The following is a 23,215-nucleotide window of genomic DNA, read 5'->3' on the forward strand; positions in this document are numbered from 1 at the left end:
AAGCATATATCTTTACTAACATGACCCTATAAATAAACCCAGAGACAGTTCGTCTATAGAAGAAAAATAATGCACCACAACCTATGACTAAAAGCAAAAAAATGTCAAAAATATGACATTCCTTACACCCCCTCAGTTTAGCATGAATTCATGTTTATATCCAGAGAGGGTTCAAATAAACTAGAAGCCTTCTAGCAGAAGGGATTCCATTTGGGCTCCACTAGTTCTTTGGAAGTTCTTTTTTTATTTATTTTTTTTAAACAATATTCAATAAGAATAGTCCTCCAAACATATGCTCCGTGTTTTTACATGAGTAACTGACATGAGTCAGTGAAACCTTAATCTTTATTCTTCCTCTTCATTTTAGAAAAAACAAAGTATTTAAAAGTAGGCCACAACATGGAACCCAGCAGATGTAAAACCACCTCAACAGTAACAATAGCCTGTAAATTCAGACCTCGAAAAGAGGCCACTTCCAAAGTATCAGGGAGCACAATATTCGAAACACAGTATATGACTTACAGAAGAAAAGACAAAATCCTAACATTCAGCCATACAAAATAATCCAACACACGTCAACTTCTCTACTATACACGGCGTAGGTTAGAGAGAAGAGGCAGTCTGTGTGCAGAGAGAGATCATTTTTTACAGTCCTTTTTTTATTTTATTCATTTTTGCAAAGCTGAAGCAGTTCTTATTATCTCGTGGATGGTCCTTGAAGCTCTACCACAATCCCTGTGATGAGGTCTTCAGTTAAGTTCGGTTGGGCCACCACATGGCCCTGAGTCTGACTGGCTCAGACTGGAGAGGGGCAGGACGTAAGGCGAATATTTTATTGTGTATAATAGTGATTATTATTGTGTCCCTGCCTAATCCAGAGGCAGGGGAGCTCAGGGATTGTGTGGCAACTTCCTCTTGGTACAACTGGGAGGATCAACCAATATAAAGGGAGGGAGGGGCAACATCAATGGAGAAGTTTGTAAAATTGTACACACCCATGTTTACCCCAACCCTCAGAAATGTACCCAAATTCTATTTGACAAACTCCTTGTATCCCAGAAGCCCAGGCTGTCGCAGCACAACTCCTACGTGGGATGGAGGATTCAGGTAGGGCAGATGGTAGCAGAAAGATCTGAAGAGGAGATGGAGGAACACCTCCATCCCAAAAAAGAAAAAAAAAAAAAAAAAAGATGATTCTCCTTTGCACCATTTTTGGTGTCAGAGGCATAGAAGTCCATAGAAAGGATTAGAATGATAATGAGAATGGCTGTTATTGATATTAAGAGGGGTAACAGTTATGGTGTCAGAGGAGAGTAAGACTGCATTATTTCCATGTGTTGGCTGCTTGGGAGATAGAACGGGAGGGAATCATGTCCAGCAGGTACTCTCGCTGACGCTCCACAGCAGAGGTGGTCTTATGGGCAGACAAGCTGGGGTTCACATAGGCCATAGTCACACCTGTCAGGAAAGAAATACATGAGCTGTCAGTGTACTGGATATTAACATCAAGCTGTTTTACATTGATTCTCACGAAATATTAAACTATTACAGTATTTTGACTCAGGTAGGAAGAAGGCTAAGGAAAGGAAAGGAAAAAGTTGGCATAATGTTAGATGAGTGAAGATGAAAAATATTTTGCCCGCTACCAGTAAATCTGCACCTTTGAGGATTTTATTTCTAAGTATACAAAAAATACAAGTAATATAAGGAATACAAAAATGAAAAGGCTTAGGCTGAGGCTGAGGAAATGGGAATAAAGAACAAGGAGTGACGGTGCCAGAGAGGAATCTTCCTTAGAACAGAGTGATTACCCCAAAGAGGAGCAGAAAGCGAGAGCGGGTGGAGCTCGTTCTCAGTCTAACCTCGTCTCACGTTTATCTACCTGTGTTTCCACCGCTCTGCTTCCTCCAGGCAGCCACGTTGCCCTGGTTACTGCTGCTGCTGCTGCTGCCGGCGCTGACCTTTGCCCCCTGCTGCAACGAGCGTGCTGCAGCATGCTTACCTGGCCTGCTGCCCAGCGCTGCTGCTGTCACAGCGCTCTGCAGATGAGAGGAAGAGGTGAATGAGTGGACCACACCCCGAGACCTCACTGCGGACTGGATGCTGTGTGACAGCTGACTCTGTACAGGGAGACAAAGTGACGGGGGTGTTGGTGATTTAACATGGTTTTAAACTTAAACCTCATTGTTGGTCCATCAAAATTAGAGGCAATGCTAACCTGCTTAATGGTGGAGTGGTGGGCAGCCACAGGTCTGTGCTGCATGGCAGCCCTGACCTGCTTGTACTGCTGGGACACCAGCACCTCACTCTTAGACAGTGAGGGAGAGGAGGACGAGGTGGTTTTAGAGACAGAAGAGGCAGAGGAGGAAGAAGAGGCCGCCGCCTGTTGGAGGATACGCTGTTCAATCTCCTGCTCCTGTTGGAGTGCCTTAACGAAGGCTGCCTTCAGCCGACTGGTGTGCTCAGCCTTCAGGGCCTTCTTCTGATTGGACGACATGCATTGGTCACAGAGGATGGTCCCAGCCTTCTCCTTTCTCCAGCGGGAGGTAAAGTCCGTCTTACACTGGGCACAGGTGTGTGGCTCTTTGGGAATGGAGCTGGCCAATGCAGTGGCTGGGCCCAGATTACCTGTGTGATGAATGAAAGAAACCGAAAACTTCGTTTGACTATATGTATACCTTTACATTCTACAGTTAGATCCAACATTGGACTCCAACATCTCCTAACTAACTACCAGAGTGTGAAGATCTACCCACCCCTGCCGTGCATCTCCAGAAGTTTTTGCACCACCTCTTCTAACCCCAACAAGTAAATAAACTCATTATTGGCTGCTGAAGGCAGGAAGTTGAACTCAGGGGCAGGAGGTTTGGGTGGAGGGATCTCCAGTAGCGTTTTCTCCAACTGCTTACGCAGTGCAAGCTTGGCAGCTGCCTGCCGGCTGGCTGGGGAATCATTGACGCTAGAGTTGGGTGACACTGAAGAGCCCTTTAGGCTAGTTGGAGAGGCCTGGACACAAACAATAAAGTCAGATTCAGGGATGCTCTTCTTATGGTTGACAACAGCAGGACAAGAATGCAATGTAGTCTATCCATGGAAAAATGTAACTGCATTTCTATCATCTATGATAGTAACAATACTTATAATAATAATAATTATATAATGTCCTCACCTGAGGGATGTTGACCATGACATTACTGTTGGCCACATTAGCCACCCGAATGAGTCCCTGCTGAATGATCCTCTGGCCCTGGACCTGGACATTGGGCACAGAAGCCCTGGGAGCAAGCAAGAGTGGAGGGGGGCCTGAACCGCTGTGCTGCTGCTGTTGCTGACGTAGACTGGCTATCTGTTGAGGAGTAACTGCAATAGGCTGATAACAGCACGCACCAGAAGCAGCCATCACAGACAAGAGATGGAACAATGAGAGACTGAGATTTTGAAAGCTCTTCAAAAAGGAGTTCATTTTAAAAGGTGGGAATGTTGCCCACTAACCTGGGCTCCTCTGACCAGAGGTGGCATGACAATCTGAGAGTTGTGTTTGGACGGGACATGTTGCCCACCCCTCACTAACGGAGGAGGGATCACCGTGCCTGAGCTACGACCTGTCACCTGATGATACAAGAATACAATTATACACTAAATGACAGAGTTATGCTTTTTACTATTCCGCTTTAAAAACAGCGCACTTGAATTTGTATTTGTGATAGTCTCTGAAAGAAAAACTCAGGTGCTCTCCACTGTATAATGTTCCACAATAAAGTCTGTAGGTTCCCAACATTAATCTATCCTAACTCTAAAACACAAGTGTGGGCAGGTTGCTCATAACCAAGTGTAGTAACTACCTGGAGGGGTCCTTTACTTGATGTGATGCTCCCTCTCACCAGAGGAGGAGGAGTGGCTACAGAGCCAGTCGCCTAGAAATTAACAAGGTATAGTATTAGTCCATAAAACTGTATGTGCTTGAAAACCTTTTAAAAGTCTTCATTAATAATGTTAACTGGAAACGACAAGAAAATTTAAGGAAAACTAGAAGCCATCTGATAAACAGCAGAGTGTGTGTTCATAAAACCTCCAACAAAACAATTCCAATCACTGTTATATTTATCGACTAACAAAACGCAATTTAAAAAAAAAAAAAAAAAAAGACAAAACTCAACACTCTCCTCTTCTGGGGTTTTACCTTCTGTACTGTGCTCTCCTTCTGGATTTGGCTCTGTCGTAGTTTCTTAAGCAGCACCAGTTTGGCCTCTTGGAGTCTCAGTTCTTCCTTCAGCTGTTTGATGATGCGCTCCCTCTCCTCAGGAGAACTCTTCTATATACATCATAACAGAAAAAAAAATTCAGTCTTAGGGGGCAGTTAGGGGAAGTTATTTCAATTATTTTCAGGTCTTCAGTACCCGTTTATCAGACAGGGATAACAAGGATTTCTAAGGTCTGACAAATCTGGCCATCTAAACTCAGGACAGACATCTAAAGCAATGTCAGTAGTAACTAATCCAAAAATGCCTTCAAATTTACTATTGAAACTATCAAAGGTCTGTCTGTGTGGCAAAAGGAGTTCCCTGTTTTATTTTTGCTCTTCCAGTTCAGCAGCTAACACTTAGTGAGAATGAAGCCTTGGAAGCAACAGAGCAAAAACAAAACTGTTTTGTGTGCAAAGTTTAAATTCTGTTTTCCTACCATAAGTTTATCTGTGTCAGTCTTCGTGAAGCAGTGGCCGTTCATGAGAGGACTGGATGGCTCGTTGTCTGATAACACAATCACATCATCTGGTGATGGCGGCTGCCTCTCTTTCTTAATGTCACTGAGGGGAGAAATATTAAAATACAGAAAACAATAATATGGATTAATTATGATAGATAGATGAACTATGTTTTATCATACAACTAAGATTGAACACTATTATATATATTTCAGTCTAGAACACTGCAATTACCAAAAACTGCAACTAACTTGTAGTTTTGTATAATGTCCAGGAGATGGCGATATATAATTAGGATTTTTATCTTCCCTGATGCAGTGCAAATGTGCACTAGGACACACAAAAAGACAAGGACCAAGAGATCAATAATGGATTAATGGCGACGGGGGAAAATTGCAACAACCCATTATTTCCAGCGGAAGGTAACATCGACGGACCTCCTGCTCTCTCCCTTCCTACAGACACAGCAGAGTCAGTCAAAAACAACATGCAAACAAAAGGCAAATAGACTACACTGTTGTTTTTATAGGAGGAAAAGGCTTAAGGCCTTTGATAAAATGTTGCGTGGCTTCTTTTGAGGACTAAGGAGAACAAAGGCGACTAGGCAAGATACATATACATCAATCTGGTGAGAGGTGGAGATAAGAAGTACGGGTTGGTTGTAATTTAACGGCACATGGACTATGGCCGAAGAATGAATCTACCTCTATCACAGCGGGGATCCTGTAAGGTGTTGATGGTTAGTGTGTTTGAAAATAGAAGTCTGAGTAATAACAAGTCCTGGTGGAAGATGAGGTAAGGCAGGGATTTTGATATGACAGTATGTGAGAGGTAGAGGTTTGGGTCATAATGTGGAGTTATGCATGCACGCAGTTATATAATTGTTCAGGCACTGTCAAATGAGAGGCTTCAGGGCTTCAAGCTTAGGCCCAGTTTACCACCCAGACAGGGCCTCACCCCTCCCCTACCTCTGTGGCGAGGCCTGTGGCCTAGCCGGATCGGCACAGCCTGGGCCTCAGCTCTCCCCTCCCTCCCAGCTGCCGACACCAGAGTCACAAGCTGAGAAGAGCGGAGGTCCGCTGGAGACACTGGAGAGGGTGACAGTGAGGGGGAGGGGAATACATGGCTGGGAGCCAACCTATTGTGTACACTCTCTCTCACTCAGTCACTCACTCAGTCACTACTTCACACACCCCTCCCCCATCCTTCCTTACTTGTTCATCTTTTATACTCCAACTCACTGACTCAGTATGTCACACACTTTCTTCCTTTTGCACGCTCCTGTCTTCAGACACGTTTCTCTGCTATCTTCTCCTTCCACAGAACAACTGTCTAACAGTTCCCCTCAAGAGACGTTGCATGCTCAGTTCAACAAGTTCAGCTATATTACAATAACCATGTCGTTTATACTTCCATTACGAGGAGAGATTTTCAGTGGATCAAATTATCACAACATGAACCACAACAAGCATTAGTGTCATAACATAAGTTTGTCATGCTGTTAAGAACACAATCAAACCATGTAAATACATTATACTGCTACTTCCTGGAACGTACTTGTTTCCATTGAAATCTAGAAAGATGTCTGACATCCTGGTACTTTGAGAACACTGCTGTTCTGAGAAAGATTATGCTCCTAAAGCAAGGCTGAAGAGTGAAGGGGCGGCAGTTTTCCTCCGCAGCTGTTTATATTCTACACATATGATATGATAAACTATGCCAGACAAGTAGCATTAGAGGGGAATCAAGAGCTTCATCATCTCATCAAAAGCTTAATGGTGACCCAGTGCTTTGACTGACTTGGCTTCTCTGACAGCATGACATGGACTAGCTTGTGGTAGTTGCTACTACTCTATTGAGAACAGCTTACACAAGCATCACAACACACACCAGCTTGGTTATGTAAGGTCCAGTGTTTCTGCATGCCTCGGCTTCCCCGATCATGGCTTCACACTGACCCCACTATAGGACTGCTGAATCAGTGGTTATTAGGTGCAGTGGGTGCTGTTCAAAATGCAATGCAACAATGCAAAGTGCCATTTGAAGCTATGTAAGGCTCTTAACATGAATGAAATGGCTGGGCTATGAATAGGCAACCGGCATGGCAAAGATGTGTTTAAATAATGACATATTTTTAAAAATGTTTACATAGCATCACAAAGCATGCTAACTACTGAAGAATAGCGGGGAGTACTGCTTCTCGTCAGTGACACTCTTTTATACATTTACCCATTCAAGACATGTTCAGTTTCACTGAATGTATTGCTAACTGGCATTGGAAAGTTGGCTTGCATTACATGTCACTAATATTTTTTCAAAGTTGGCCAACACAGACTAAGTCTTTTGTACACATCAATAAGGTAATCACCTTGCAGTGAATAAGCACACCAACAGATGCTGAGGGTTAAAAGGGGTCAAAGGTGATACTTCAGTGAACTTTTGATATACCAGAGACAGAGCCAACACACTTTCAGTTCAATCCCCACTCTGTTCCACTTTAACTGCCATCACATCACTGTGTGTATTTATCGCTCTACCAAACACGTCACATGACATCAGGCATTTCTCTGTGTGGTCATGTGACACACCCACCAACCCTCCTGGCCCCTCCTTCCTCCAACTGCTCCTTCCAATGTGGAAACCATGGCAACGGCCAGTTGGAACCAGTTTGTGACACATAGCCTTCATTTTGTGTGAAGTGTGAGGCAGAGTTCAGGTGCTGCTGTGGGAGAAAATGGAGCCCAGGCCTCAGGAGCCTCAAACTTTTCAAAATGGGGGCAGGCTGCCGACAACCACACAGCGACTTCCTGTATGACTTCTGTCAGACCACTCGCTAGTGCAAAGTTAGAGAGAACCCTCAGACTCCAATAGACACATCTCTATGCACAACCACGCACTGTACATGCCTGCATTGAATCCAAGGGCTGCAGTACATAAATAATCCTTCACAAGTTTTGAAACAAACTCATACACTAGGTCACATCACCTCCCTTTAACCCTTATAATGATTCAACATCAATTAAGCATAACCGTAACAGAAATACAGCAGCAAACTATTCTTTTCATCTTTTAACCTCACAGACACAAACTAGTTTGTCAGCAGATTATGGTGCATTTTGTCCAGCTGGAAATACTTACGAGGGGTTTACTGTGGAATAGTTGGCTGACTAGGCAATATTGAGGCCCAGTGTTCAGGAATAGACTGTTTAAGGCAAAGTGTTTATAGTATTCCTTTCAATGTTGTTCACAGACTAATGGCTTGGACAGTATCATGTAAACTGAACAATAACATGGTCCTTATTACCAACAAGCCCCAGTCAGCCCCTGTGCATGAACACCATGAAGCACCGTTCATATTACTTTAGAAGTTCAATGCACAAAAACAGAGGGCCAACAAATCAAACCCTGTGATCTTTTCTGTGTCTAACCTTTTGGATGTGCTCATATCAACGGGCTCGTCTCCAGTCTGAACCTCCACCTTGATGGTGGCCTTCACTTCCCCAGCCTTTAGGATGCTTGCTGCTACCTTTGCAGCCTGCTCACTCTTCAGCTTGACACCCTCAGCTCCAGATCCCACCAGAGCCAGGGGAGCTCCAGCTCCATCTCCCCGCTCCAGCTTAACCCGTTTGCCGTCCATGTCCCCCAGGGACCCAGCAAGAGATGCATGGTCCCTCTCCAGAGCCCGCTTCTGGCTGCGCGTTTGACGCACTGCCTCCTCTGACATGGCTGCTCTCACCCTGGAGAGAGAGGAGGAAGAAAACGTTACAAACAGTCTAAATACATTTACAAGACATAGGGTTGAGGTTTGGGCAATACTGCATAGACCAAGGTGCACTGTCACTGTACGAAAACACAGAATTATTATTTGTAGAACTTTTACATGTGTGAACAAACACTGGTTTCCACCAAACTGAATTTTATTTAAACATATTGTACTGCACACTTCAGTGCAGAAATCCCTGCTTTACACTACTGTGCAGGTTCCTTTGAGTTGCGTATCCCCTAGTAGAACTGCTTCTCTCCTTTTGCCATTGAGGTTACCATAACAACCACATAGTAATGCATGAAAGTTGTATTATTTCCAAATAGTGTGGGGCATTACATGAAACATTTTTAACATAAAGTGGTTTATCGACTTTAATTTTAAGAAACATATGCAATCATTTTCTATTACCAGTAAATCGAATGCTAAGATGTCCAGTGAGAAAGAAGAAGTTGTGTACAACTTGTGAAGTAAACCGTTGTCAAGTTACCTGAGGTATGATTAGGACCTATTGTGTCTGCAAAAATTATGGATCATCCATCACATTGAATAACAAAAAAAAGCTGCGACTGCCTCAATTCAATTTCAAATTGAGTGGATAAAACTGGACGACAGCAGTGGCATGTTTAAGTTCTACAGTGATAACTGACCTGAGAGGCTGCCCTTGTCTCAGAGGCAACAGAGTGACTACGGATGCTAAACCAAGTCTTCTTATATGAATCTACAATATCACACAGGTGAAGACGCAATTTAATAAGTTTGACAGGAGAGATACCTAAAAGAAAAAAGGCTCTCAATCAACCTAACCTATTGTCTGCGAATGTTAGTGTCATTTCATTTCAGGTACCTTTACTCACATTTTATTCCATGCATTGCCACTATATTAATCCAGGAACAAAGAAAGACTGTATAACCAATTCCAGCACTTTTTCAATTGTATGAAATATGATTTAGCAGCAGGGCCACCAGTACAAAATAAAAATAAAGAACCCCAAAATTTGGTAATTGCACCCTGAACCCTGACTTGGACCTTACAAAACAAATCTGACTTGAGTCCATCCACTGTATGTAAATGCAGGTTTTTGAAGGAAATAATCTTCCAAACGCACTGGTTATACACTTTATTGTTGAGTTTTGTACATGAAAATGTACAATGTTCAATTTAGAAATGCAACTAACTATTACTTTGTTTATTGATTATATTTAACTAACTGATTATTTATTAAACTGATTAATACATTTATTATTTTATTGATGCTTCAAGTAATCAAAAAACCCTTTTTAACCGAATCCACACCAAAAATTAACTGATTCTTCCCAGGCCCATGCCCCATCCCTTCACCAAGTTTGGCGCAAATTGGTTCAGTACTTTTTGCATAATCCTGCTGACTAATAAACAAACCAATAAACAGACACGGGTGAAAAAAATAACCTCCTTCGCAGAGGTAATTAATCAACTAATCATTGCATGTCCAGTTCGATTCAGCTGATATGTCCAGCTGTATAAACAGGTCCAACCCTGTAATGTATAGGCGTCTCCTGTCCTACTGCCAATGCCCCAGATGCTGAAACAAATCTCATTCAGTACAGTAACAGCACAGGATGGAGAGACCCACTTAATTTTCTGGGAAAACCCTTTTACACAGCAGACAAATAGCATCAACACTGTGCAATAGTCACACCAGTGTAGGCCATGCACTCATTATGGAACTTGCAGACTCTCCTGAACAAACATTTTCTAATAATCGTTATGAAAATATGATGCTTATATACATTTTGCACAATGAGCAAATGAACATCTGTGCATGTTTAAAGATTCTGACATGACAGCCTAATTGGTGATTAAGGCTCAAACCCAGTGCATGTATACATACACACCAAGATTTTGTTTATCTGAAATTCAGAAAGCTGACTCAAGGTCTTTGTAGTCCATAACGTGACATAATGATGACTCCACATGACCCAATCTCAAATTTCCACAAGAGACAAAAAGCATTTCCCTGAAAACTGGTTCAAACTGGTACCTGATTCAGAGAAGGCGCAGGTTTAACCCCCGGAGAGACAGAGTGGCAGAAGAAAAGGAGAGAGACGAGGAGGCCACAGGACATTCCAACAGCCAACAGGGGGGCAGACACATCATTGACACGACTTCTGTGGCACTCAAGAGTCAACAGCCGCTGACAAACAAACAGTCTGTCACCTAAATCCCGCCTTTAATGATTAAAATTAGATAAATGCTATTTCAGTATTGTTGGACATAACAGAAATTTAGGAATGTTTTTTTCTGCTATCCATTAAGAATTTAAAAGGTTAAAAAGCCAAGTGATGGTCATAAGTCATCCGATGTATTTAATATATATAAAAACTCACACTAAGAGTCTGTTGTCTGTGAAGCAAAAGCCTTGAAAGAACTGCAATGTAAGGTAGGAAAATGAAGCTGCTTTTTGGCAATTTCAACAAATCAAAGTCTGCTGTAAGGCTGCAGTTTGTTCTAGCAATTCACATCTGTTAATTCAGCCAAGTTTTGTTTTTACTGGAGATCAGACACAGGCATTCCTGTCACCTTGCAAGCTGTTAAGTGGAGATGCGTGCAATAACTAAACCAACCACATCCAAAACAATTATAACACACAGCTAAAACTTCAGTTCTGTATTTGTGGAACCTAAAATTCAACCTGCTCTGGTACACAAATACAGATGTGCCCTGCTGTACCATCCCTTGACACAATGGCTATCTATCTGCCACAGATAACAGCTTCTGTGTGGGTTTGTATTTGTGTATTTGTATTTGTATCCATACCATTTAAGACTGTACAAATGTTGGCTGCACACTTTTCTGGCTGCAACGTGTGGTGGCGAACTGTGTCAGGTACAAAAATGACTGTAACCCTTTGGGACGATGCAGTGTCAGATCTGCACATCACTAAGAAAACTGTGGTTGCTAGTTTCAGGTCTAGAGACGCGGCTACCTTAGTCGGTTTCTACATCAGCCCTGGAGGCCTGTTGTGTGCTAGCAGGTCATTCACAACCTCCACTAAGAGCTATTGAAGAAGAGAAAAAAACCGTAGGAGATTCATCTAGAGACGGCACCTTAACTATATGGAAGCCAATCTGAGTATAGCCTTCAAACACCTGAGAGTGCTGGAAGGCAGAAAAAACATGGCATCAATACTTCAAGCCACAAGAAGCTGAGATAGTGTTGCACACTTTTCGGAGTATTTTTTGATGGAAGGAGATGACACAGGGACAACGAGCTTCTATAACAACTCATTATGATGAGGACAAAGCTACTTTTCTTCTGTCCTAGTTGAGCTAATCAAATTTAAAAGTCATGGCAGATTGCTGGATCTCTGGTTTTGAAAAACAGCATGTGTTTAATAGAATATGTCAGAGGAGCAGATTTGTATACACCATCCTTTGCTAAAACTTACATAAACAAATTGGGTTTGAACAAGGACATCACGAATTTGTATTCTATGGCCAGCCAACTTCAAAAGGATCCTGAATCAATCAGTGCTAGTCGCCTTCCCGGCAGTTTCAATGCTCCCACAGCTCCATCCATCTAGTGTTTAAAACCAAGTGAAACTGACATTACAATCTAACAAACAAGTCTGACTTGTCCATCATCAGGTCCATTGAGAGATGCCTGGGGGGAACTGGTACCCCAAATCTCTCTGCCTAGGACTCAGCAGCTCAGATTGGCAGTTCTGTTCAAGGATCAGTTCTGCCTATTACTGTCCACAATCCTTGATGAGCACTCCACTCCAGTATCCATTTCAGACTATCAAACTTGCCATTCCACGTTACATTACAGCTCTTTGACTTACACTATACATGCAGCCCATAAATTCCGGAGGACAGGCTCAGATTACAGGAACCTATAAAACGATGACTTTGAAATCAGGTTGATAAATGAATTGCTCCCAAAACAAGAACACACTCACTCAACAAGAGAGGACACTACATTACACCCAATACGTTTTAAAATCAGGATCATTTTGTACTTGATTTTTTAGGTTTTGCAGGTGTGTCACTTTTTACCAACATGGCATGTTTTGTGTTTTTGGACAAGCAATTTAGGCAAGAGTTTAAAAAAAAAAAAAAAAAAAAAAAACTGAACCCTGGAAGATACATCACCTCTACATCACTGCGTCCCTTTCTCTGTTGTCCCTTCAGAAAACGCAGGAATGGGCCAGCCAAAATGACCGATAAACAACAAAAATAGAAGAATGGTAAGTTTTACGTAGTTTAAGGTAAGCTTTACAGGTTTGTCGCTGCTGTGTCGGTGGACTGAATGGTAAGCGTATGTTGCCCACACATATCAAGATGCCTCTCACTGTGAAAAACAGTTCTTTGCAATCAGGATCAGAGACATTACACACACTGTGCCCCTCGTTTTTTTGTTGTTTTTTAAAAAAAATTAGAATAAAGTAGACACTGCACATTTCCAGTACAGTGAAATTACTTTTGCAACTCCTGGAACGGTAGCTACTTTGTGTCTACGAAAGCCACCATCTTCTAGGTGTCCACTTGGATAGCTGCCAAAAGAAATAATCATACCTGCAGCTGTTGTGCAAATTAGTGCCATATACAAGCTAATAACCATATAAATATAATACAATTCAATAAATAAATGCATATTTTTTGCACCTGACCTTGACAGTAGAGCCCCGCTAATACTGGATTTTTGCTGCCAATACTGATATTGATGTGTGCTCATACTTTATTTTAGAAATTTGGAACAATATTAACTTAGTTTTTTTAAGACTAACTTATTGCCTGTTGCAAATGTTTCCTTAATTTTTACCGCTGGACCTATGGCCCAACAGCCACTGTTTACTGTTGACATTTTTAAAAATACATAGATAAATTTTACCCTCTGCATTTCTTTGTCCTTCTCACTATACTGAAAAGGTACCAATTCCACATGTCCATAAATGTGGTTCATACCAAACCATGAATTTTGCAGCCTCTGCTACAACTATTACTAGACATTGTTAATATATCTGAATAATTCTCCGCATTATAAAGCGTATTGTATGCCAGTAACGATCAAACCTTGCGAAGATACATCACTTTGACATTAAAATGCATTATGTGCAACAGCTATGAAAATGACAAAAAGATGCTAAAGAGAGTAGAAGACAGCAGCCAGTGATTAGATATGTGCCTTTTACTCTCAGGAGACTATGGAGGAGGACTAGATGCACGTCCCCCTCGTTTCCCTCACAGTAATAAAGCCTACAGGCAGAGCAGATCTTAAGATAGAGAAAAAAAAACAAAGGATGAGGGAGTTAGGGGCTGCAAGTGAAACAAGACATCTCTACTTCCCATTCAAAATCATCTAAAAACACGTGTGTGAAAAGATATATGCCAAGCTGTTTTATTTCCTACATAGTAACAGCTTTGAAGCATTTGTTTGTGAAGGCTATATGAGCTAACATCAGTCCTCTTATCTATAAATTAAGGTGTATGAAGTAAATCATCCATCCCTGTGTATATGTGGCAGGATAAGATGCACTTGCCTGAAAGAAAATGGAAACCCTGTGAGCTAGACTGACACTATAGGATTTATTCTCAGTCTCCTATTGTGTCCATTAGTTCACAGAGAGCTGATCAATGGCAAACGCTCATCCCCTCAGGTAGTGGGCTAGTCTCTCATGTCCAGCACTGTAATGACCTCCCCACTGCTAGTGGACACAGCCAGCTAACACATTAACAGCCATTAAAAAAAAAAAAAAAAAAAGGGCTTTTCAACTGTGTCCTGGGAGTTCGATACCAAGAGAAACAATTACACTGTCCAATAAAAGAAATACAAGTGTGTATTATTACTGCCCAATAAAAGACACCAGAGCAACAACTCTTTTTCTTGTGTGGCTAAGAGGCCCTGGCCCTTGTAATATTGAATTGATCGCTTAAACTGCCAATGATCTTACTGGCAGATATGACCAGGTGATGCTTATCTAAAATTCAAGGTGACTACTTCCTACCCACTACAATAAAGGTTACTCCTGCCACTTCCTCTATGTCATGTCATGCTCAGTTTTTCCCCCCCAATAACTAAATAATTTCCAGCAATGGGAGAAAATAGTTCTTTTCCTTCGGCATATCGTCTAACTATAAAAAATTAAAAAAAAGATCAGACTACCTAAACTAATCTGTGCTCACCAGGCTAGGAGTGGGGGCAGGGACAAGCTGAGGTGGTGCCATGGTTGGGGGAGGGTGAAGGGTGCAGAGCACATGTGGTTAGCTGAGCCATAATCTAACTGTACCCAAGTGAAAAATACTCTTCCTTGTCTTCTCTCTTTCTCTCACTTGCTCACTTACCGTCCTTCCCTCCACCCCTCCCTGTCTCATACCACCCCCCCCTCCTCCGTTGTTCTGTTGTAGGCTCGGCCAGCCCACAAGTGTGTGTGTGCCCCTACTAGTTGTGTCCCGAACGCCAAGGGTTAAGCCCCTGCCATTTTAACGCCACTGACAGATCAGACCATTAGGGTGTTACCTAACAAAATGGAAGCCTTTAACCCTGAATCTGCCAGATTGCCTGTGTGTGTGTGTGTGTGTGTGTGTGTGTGTGTGTGTGTGTGTGTGAGAGAGAGAGTGAGCAGACGCCAGAGCCACACAGAGTGTATGTATGTGTGCGCATGTCTCCACCTGGATTCTCCCTCAGCAACGTGACAACGACAACAGCAGTAAGTCCAGGAAGTGCAAACCATACTTTTGAGCATGATCATGCAAGAATGCATAAACAAATAGCCACAGTAAAACACATACCACTATGGTTGTTTTAAAAATACAGACAAACTGAGACACACTGATGTACTTTTCAATGTCTCGTTGTTACACAGAGAGCTAACAAATAAAAAAAGTCATTCTCACAGCCCACATCTCATCTGGATTTGGTGAGCATACAAAAACATACATCTCTAATTGATTCACACTCGTAACAGAACATAATTTACTGATTGACATAGGGAGGATCTAAGTTATGAAGCACTAAAACACCTTAAAATATCATGTCAACCTTCTCTAGTAGCTTTCATGAGCCTCTAATCACAAAATCACTGGATACATTTTCACCCACAAATGTTTACTAGCTATTATAAAAAGGAATAGCTAAATGTTTTCAACAATCCTACACAGGGATAATCTCCAATTTCAGCCAAATTGCTTCCAAATGGTTACTCCATAATCCTGTAAAACCAGAAGCCCATACCCACATACAGACGGGAGGGCCAGGACACACGCAGACTGCTATCGGATTACATTTCTCAGAAATGGATGGTAGCAGGAAGTGACCAGAGTAGAGGGAAAAAAAAGATCTTAAAAGGGTGCCAAAAAAAAAAACACTATACCAGACAAGAGAACTATGAGCTAAGCACATCTTCAGTATGCGATACTGAAGAACACAACTGACCGACAACAACACTGAACCTGTCTGAAGTGCGAGTGTTGGCCTATACCTATTGGAAGATGCCCACATTCTTTAGAGAAATGATGACGCCGTAAAAACAAGGATTACAACTAAATGTCTAGCACAAGTTAAGTCTTTTTTCAATGAACACACCCAACATCACTATTGGGTGTGGCCGTGAGTTGTGTCTGTTGCACTTATTACAACACCCAACAGTGATGTTACGGCTGGGAATTGAATCTTGATACACTGGAGGGCCAACCACATGGTGTTAAAAGCTCCTGCAATGATAAAGTAGTGGAATGCTTAAAGTGACACCAAATGTTTGTTCAGATTTTTAGTCTTGTTTACCAATTCTCTTGACTGCCTCCGCAATGTTTGAAGTTGAGAAGTTTACATCTCGTTTTAGTTTTTAAGATAAATTTATATTCTAAGCCATAAAAACCTACCCAAGTTATTAGGTGCTGCTTTAAGCTCAAACTCTACATCATCACATTCACACTGTTTTCATTTTACACCGCATGTACACGATTACAAACAAAATGTGTCATTTTAAGGGACACTCAACCCAAAGTCTTATCTTTTAAGTATCAAAACACCAAGCTTCTGTAGACTTGAATCACGAATGTCAAAGGTCTGTTGTTTCCTCTTTCGTGAAGAGCAACAGTCGTCAACCTGACTTCTGTCAGTTACAATGGTGACCAGCTTTCATGACAGTAAAACGTGTAAGCAGAGAAACCTATAACTCTATTGTGCTTCCATATACGCAGTAAGGTCAAAACATTTATGGCTGCACAAAACTAAGGTTGAACATACTTCTACTGTGTGAGAATATTGTCACATTGGAGCAGATGACCAAAGGAGAAGCAGATTATGTTGCAGGAGTGGTCTGAGAAATTTAGTTGCAAATGTTCCACTTTTTTCTGCCATGGTTAACAGTGGAATCCATTATAACTGACAGAAATCAAGCAAAAGCTCCTGTTCTCAGCCACTGAGGAAACTACACACTTTTTTAAGTGTACAGAGGGGGGTGAGTGATATTCAATACATAGATATTGGGTAAAGTATCAATTAAAACCCCATACTTTCAGTCATTTTATCTGTTTTGAATATAGTAAAACCTCATGATTATGTGCCCAGTGAATTTCTTATCAACATAAAGCAATGGTACTGTACTCTCATACTCAGGATTTCTGGGGAGACTCTTGCATGCCTAAAATATGAAGACTAAAGTTCAATTCTGGAGTCATTATGATGATGTTAAAAACACCATTTGCAACCAAAGTCATTTCTCCCTGATAATGGACTGATCCAACAGATACAGGGCAGTGGGAATGACAGCGAGCTTCAGGAATGATAACCAGGTCATTTTTTTCCTATCTAGTGTGACGTGGTGGAAGACAATCAATGCAGTGTATGGAACACCTCACAGCAATCTGGCACAAGGATTACCATTTCAGAACTATTTTTTACCTTTGTTCATTTAGTGTGACACTATAAATTTAACCTGAGTCTTCATCCTGTCTTTTTCCCCAACACCCTATCCACAACTGTGATTTTAAAAACATGTTTTGCATACTACTGTATACTTTCCATGAGAGAAAGAGATGACTTTGCTAATCATAAATGGAGTAATTGATTAGTGGGTTAAAACTGCCAAATTCAGTGTAGTTAACCTTCATTTTTATGAGTTTTTAGGCCAGGCATGACAGTGCACTGATGAAATACATGAACATACAACCCACACAAAAAAACCATGTGGCAGGGAGTCAGGCAGGACAGTTTGTCCCCTCCTGGACTCATGCCTTGATGCTGCATTTGTCCAAGATGCTGGTCTGCCTGTTTGCTGCACAGAGTTCAAGAGTTGCCATGTCAGCACTGGCCACACAGTGGAAGCAGTTGTTAAAGGCAGACCAAAAAAGAAAGAAAGAGGGGGAGAAAAAAAAAAAGAAAAAAAGAAAAAAAAAACTTTAGAAAAAGTGTATTCCATACTGTGTAAGTGCACTTACTCTTGTTTGTATGAGATGCTATTTCAGGAAAGTCTGGTCAGGCGGGTTGTCATTTGTGAGCAAAAATGTTAGTGGAATACTAGGGGAACCAAATAGAACCATGAATGGCATTTAATTAATTGTCAACTTGATTATTTACATTACCCTACGATAATTTACAGTATTTTCTTGGCAGCAGAACTCAATGTAACCAGTTCCCCATCCTCCCTAAATTTAAAGATGTTTGTTTTAGAAGAGGCCAGTCAAACAGGGGCAAGTAGGTGGCTGCTAAGCCTGCATTCAAAGTTTGGGAAAGCCCCTGTTAATGCATATTACTGTATGTGATGAGTGAATTTTTTGAGGAAATTTTTCTATACAATACAGCTACACACTGAAGGGAATACAAAGCTGAACTGGACACTCCATTTCAATGTTACGCATATGAGTGTTGTTTTCAAATACACCAAGCAGGGATGGGAATACATTTTCAAGAACACACTACCTGCCAAAATACCTGTGGCAGCTGGCCTGGTGTTATTTGTGCCTGCTGACTATCGTTTTAGTCTGGTGCATTTCTTATTTTCATAAAATAACCACTGTGAAATTAGCTCAGTTTGAGTTTCAGTTTGGTTTGTCTAGCTTACCCTCTTTCTTTCTTTCTTTTAGTTTTTTAGTCATACACTAAATGTTGTTTAAAAAAATATATATATATATCAAATAGAGCAAGAGCCATCTTTACTATGGTAATCAATGTTAAAAGAAAACGCAGCCACTGAGCTGGAACTAATTTGTGAATTTCTCTACCTATGAAAATAGTTGCCTCTATGGTTATGCAGGGCGATCTCTCAACAACAAACACTACTTCTTACTATTTATTTAAGGGCCAGTTTATTGTAAGCCAAACGACCCACCTGGTTAACAGGTGACCATTTACTGAAGGAATACCAGTTATCATTCAAAGGGGCATTATTTCATTGGGCGATGGCCAAGCAAATAGCAGCCAATGAGTAAATTTATTGTCGAGGGCAAATTGCAAAGTATGGGAAGTATGGTGGAGCGAGGCTATGAAAAAGTCCTCACTCAAAGTGTGTTTTGTTAGTAATGAAACTAAAATTTCCAGAGGTTAGCTTGATTAAACACAATTACCAACTCATCACTGCATACATGTACCTTTAACTGTAAGACAGGTCGTTCACACTGTAAACACACATGCTTGAGTCAAGTCCAACGGGGTAAACAAGAAATTGTTCAGTGAAAAATACGAAGATTCCTCTACTCCAGCTCCAAGAATTGCCCAAGGCCTTTGGGTGGGACCCCATGGCCGATATGATTACTCCTGTCCTCTGGCATGTAATGCAACAAACAGGGAAACTGAAAGACAGACAGTTCTCAAAGGACATAAAAACATTCATCTTATAAAATTTACAATGTAAATTTACAAAGTAAAAACACTCCTACATGGTCGAAACCAAAGTTCATCGAAGCATCAAGTCACTTTCAGACCTTTAGGAAAAGTTTGTAATTCAACAATGGCTTCTAGTATAAAGTACTTAATGCGGTGTAGCAAGCAATATGTAAACAAAACTGTCAAAAAATTAAAGAAAGTCTGCAGTCTCTAGACACTGGAGAATGTTACAAAGTGAGCTACCTCTAATGAACAAGAGGTCAGTTTTCACATGCAGCAGGATATTTCACTTTTGCATCTGATTGGATAAACAACAATTGATTGCCACTGTAAATAAGCCTAAAATTCCTTAAGTCGATCTTTTTTATATGACATCACTGTGGCATAATCCTAATACTAAAAACTAAAGTACAACGAGGATCATTCATCTCTCATCCACCCTTTGCCGAGACTTCATGGTTTCAGCAGCATTTCCTGTTAACCTTTTCACAGTGACTATTGCTCACACTCAACCAGGTTGCTGTGTTAAACTGTGCCCCACAGAGATACTGTTATTATAAACACCTCAGCGAGATGCGGTTGGATGGAAATAATAAGAGCTATGCCACACTTCCCTGCAGTGCGTTATCACCAGTATTAGGCCTACATGTTGTTGTTAATCATTATAACAGATAAGAAACAAACACCAATGCAGGGAATGTTAAATTTCCTTGGGAATAAGATACATCTCGATTCACTGCGTTTGGTCAAGGTTGTGTGAAATGGATGTGATCTTCATTTTAATCTCTCTCATGCCATTAAGTTATATGTAAAAATGGAACAACAAAACACAGTGGACCGAGTACATCCGTTTTTTTTTTTTAAATTTAGAGACATTAAAATGTGAATTGGATGTAAAAACCTTAAAGTGCTCAGTACAACACTTTCAAAATCCGCTCCTTCACTTTCATGATAACAGCTCAGCATTAACATTAAATGGCACAAGTTATAACTCAGCACAACTGAAAAAACACTTGATTAAATTCTAAAGACTAATATAAGCATGTTAAACTTAACAATGGCAACAATGAGCAAGGTACCTTTGAGCTTTACTTATGACAAAAAAAAAAAAAAAAAAAAAACACAATCTTGTGGGTGGTGGAAAATACAGATGTATCTTTAAAAAGTTTAAGTCCTGATGCAGCAGAATAAGAGTGGATCTTGAGTCATGCCTGTCTGGTCACATCACTCTCAGGAGGGGTTTTCAAAAGAGGCACCCCTCCTCAGGCAAATCCAAGGCCCATCATAAAATGCAAAGCGACATGTGTCCCCCATCACTAGCCAAGGGTGCCAACTGTCTGCTTGCTCTAAAAGGAGGACATTTGCTCAGCTGAGGTAGGGATAAAAACACTGCTGTTCAGCTTTAACACACCTCAAAGACAGGTGAATTCAGTACTGACTTGAAGTGTCCACTCAAACAACATGACCCATGGTTCATAGCTTGCTGTAAATTGAGGTGACTGCCTAAACGAATCCTCTAATGCAGAGCCCCAACAGAGCCATTACAAGGCTTAAAAATTCAGATTTATCTTATAAATAATATATCTCACTATTAATTTAAAATTATAAATATCACAGGAATGTCCTCAAACGATTGAGTTCCACGGTTAATGATCGGCATAGTAGTTACAGAGCATACCCTTAGACTTGAAAGTAAGACATCTCATTACATACATTAAGTGATGCATTTGATTTCAGTTAAGAAACACCGATTTTTTGGTTCAAACACAAAGTAGGCATTTGGTTGTATATGGTCTGACGTGGGTGATAGCTACTAACCAGTGGTGGACAGACACACACACACATTCCGACGGAGGTACAACCGTCCACCATTACGCCTCCATAAAAAGGCTTTTCACGGTTGAGCTAATCTGACAAAGTTCTGAGATCAGTGGCTTATAATACCATAATCATACCCATCCGCGGCTAAGAAGAGCAGCCAGTTTAGCAACAACCGGTGCAATACTGGTTACGGTGTCGATAAACTTTAGTGACCCAACTTTGCCCAAAAGAGTAGCTACCTATTTCCAAATAACCCATCAACAACAACAGGCTATCTCATGCTAACGTTAACTTGGCTTGCCAACAACAACCTGTCCATCTGTCCGGCTACGAAACCAGTGGCTAACTAACGCGAGCTAACAGCCAATTTAGGTTATCAGCAATTACACGGATTAAAGGAAAGTCTGTAGACACTGGAGTATATGCTCCTTTAAATATGATGATGATGATGATATGGATTATCATATTTAGTTTGGATGTCTGCACGCATCCAAATAGCGATACACGACAGACAATGAAACCGACCCCGTCTCACTGAGTCGCTAATGTTAAAACGCTAGCTAGCGAGCTAAATTAGCCTGCTAACGCTGACTCCCTGGACACTCGTCTGCCCAGACAGACAGTCGCTGAATTTATTCACAAATAATCTGGCGTTAATTATACACAGAAAATGACTGTTTTCTCTCGGAGTTTCGTCGCTTCAGCATAGGTAAATAAAAAGAAAAACTTACATTATATCTCACTATTTCTGCATCCTTATACAAGTAAGTCGCGGAACTTAGTCTTAATATTTGCTCGACTTTTTGAGGCGGTCTGTTCCTGGCAGTCCGTGCTCGGTAGGTGTATGTGTGCAGCTGAGCGACACACAAACTGTTACCTTGCACGTTAGCTTAGATCAAGCTATGCTAGCTAGCTTAACTTACGTTAGCTGAGCTAACACAGACAGAGAAACTTCCTTCGTCGTCATAATTTAATTGAAAATTAAAATATAGGATTAGTTGATATGATGATGAAATACATGAACTTACGAAGTCTAGGAGGAGCGTAACCGAGTTCCCCAGCGATTTTCAGATGTTTGATATTGGTATTTCGCTGGCTTCGGTGTAAAAATCCCGGGGATCCCCTCTCCTCTGTCCGCTGCCACTCCGGTTGCCAGATAATGTAATGAGCCACCACAGGCGGCGTCATGCTGCGTTCATACACACCTCGGAAATGTTAAGTTTCCAGCTGCTGAGATAGAGGGAAAATGCTGCGTTTGGAACTACTAGACGGAAGTACTGCAGAAATAGGGACAGTAAAAACAGGGTCAGGAAAGCTATTGGATGGGAACCTGAACTCCTGCACGAAGTTCTGCACGAATCGAATTTAATGAGTAAATTTTATTGTAAGACAGCCTACTGTAAATATAGTCTCATCCCGTATTGTACTCAGTGTGGGCCTGTTTGACAATGATGTGGTCGTTTGTCAAAGAAACATCCAATTTTCTCTCTTCATGCGTTAGGCCTAATAAAAAAAAACATAAAATAATGGATTAAAATAATGAACCACTTTTGCTAAAGAATAAGTAAGTTTGATAAGCTTTCCCCTCATACACTAATAGAAACATAAAAAACATTTTAAAAAATAGAGGAAAACATAATAAGTCATGCATCCATTTGACCCTTTCATCTTAGATGTTTTACTTTCTAGAAATGAAAATGTAGTTAGTTATAGCTGTATGAGTTCCTACATTTAACGTTTTGTAGTGAAAATGGTCCTCATCAACTGTAGTTTAGACCACTTGTTTTCATGACAAAACTCACATGTTGCAATATTACATTTACCATGGCACGATGTTATGTGTCATGTGAGTGTCCCATCTTGGAATGTGTTTTCAGATACAGTATTTTGTATGTCTTGAGGCTTCCTTATGTGCTTGTGGTTTGTGTGTGCATGCTCATGTGTGTACTTTGCCTTTTGATACTGGGCTACTTTCTTAATTGCCATTGTGAGTCCACCCGATCCAAACTGACGCAACACAGTAGCTTTGAACCTGGACTGATACCATACATCATAACAGGTGAGTATACTATCCAGTTTGTTTTTTTTGTTTGTTTTTTTTGCTGAATATGAATAAATATCA

At 41.0% G+C, this 23,215-nt stretch overlaps 1 protein-coding gene across 3 annotated transcripts; it reads right to left on the bottom strand.

Annotated features, from left to right (window-relative positions):
• Positions 1-327: 327 nt before the first annotated feature.
• gatad2ab (GATA zinc finger domain containing 2Ab) lies at positions 328-22,333 on the bottom strand. Of its 3 annotated transcripts, none has more exons than XM_040128731.1 (11): positions 22,122-22,333; positions 8,131-8,439; positions 4,681-4,804; positions 4,181-4,312; positions 3,843-3,914; positions 3,493-3,609; positions 3,170-3,370; positions 2,757-3,006; positions 2,219-2,628; positions 1,883-2,120; positions 328-1,458 (listed from the first exon to the last, which is right to left on the bottom strand). In XM_040128731.1, exons 2-11 carry the CDS (start codon positions 8,424-8,426, stop codon positions 1,325-1,327), a joined length of 1,974 nt encoding a protein of 657 aa, XP_039984665.1. In that variant the 5' UTR covers positions 8,427-8,439; positions 22,122-22,333; the 3' UTR covers positions 328-1,324. The 3 variants fall into 3 exon arrangements, with proteins under 3 accessions (XP_039984665.1, XP_039984666.1, XP_039984664.1); XM_040128732.1 differs by lacking the exon at positions 22,122-22,333 and adding an exon at positions 21,825-21,949 and having other exon boundaries at positions 1,883-2,039; XM_040128730.1 differs by lacking the exon at positions 22,122-22,333 and adding an exon at positions 21,825-21,948.
• Between the last annotated feature and the right edge of the window lie 882 nt (positions 22,334-23,215).

This window comes from Xiphias gladius, chromosome 6, assembly GCF_016859285.1.
Source record: "Xiphias gladius isolate SHS-SW01 ecotype Sanya breed wild chromosome 6, ASM1685928v1, whole genome shotgun sequence".
Lineage (NCBI taxonomy): Eukaryota > Metazoa > Chordata > Actinopteri > Istiophoriformes > Xiphiidae > Xiphias > Xiphias gladius.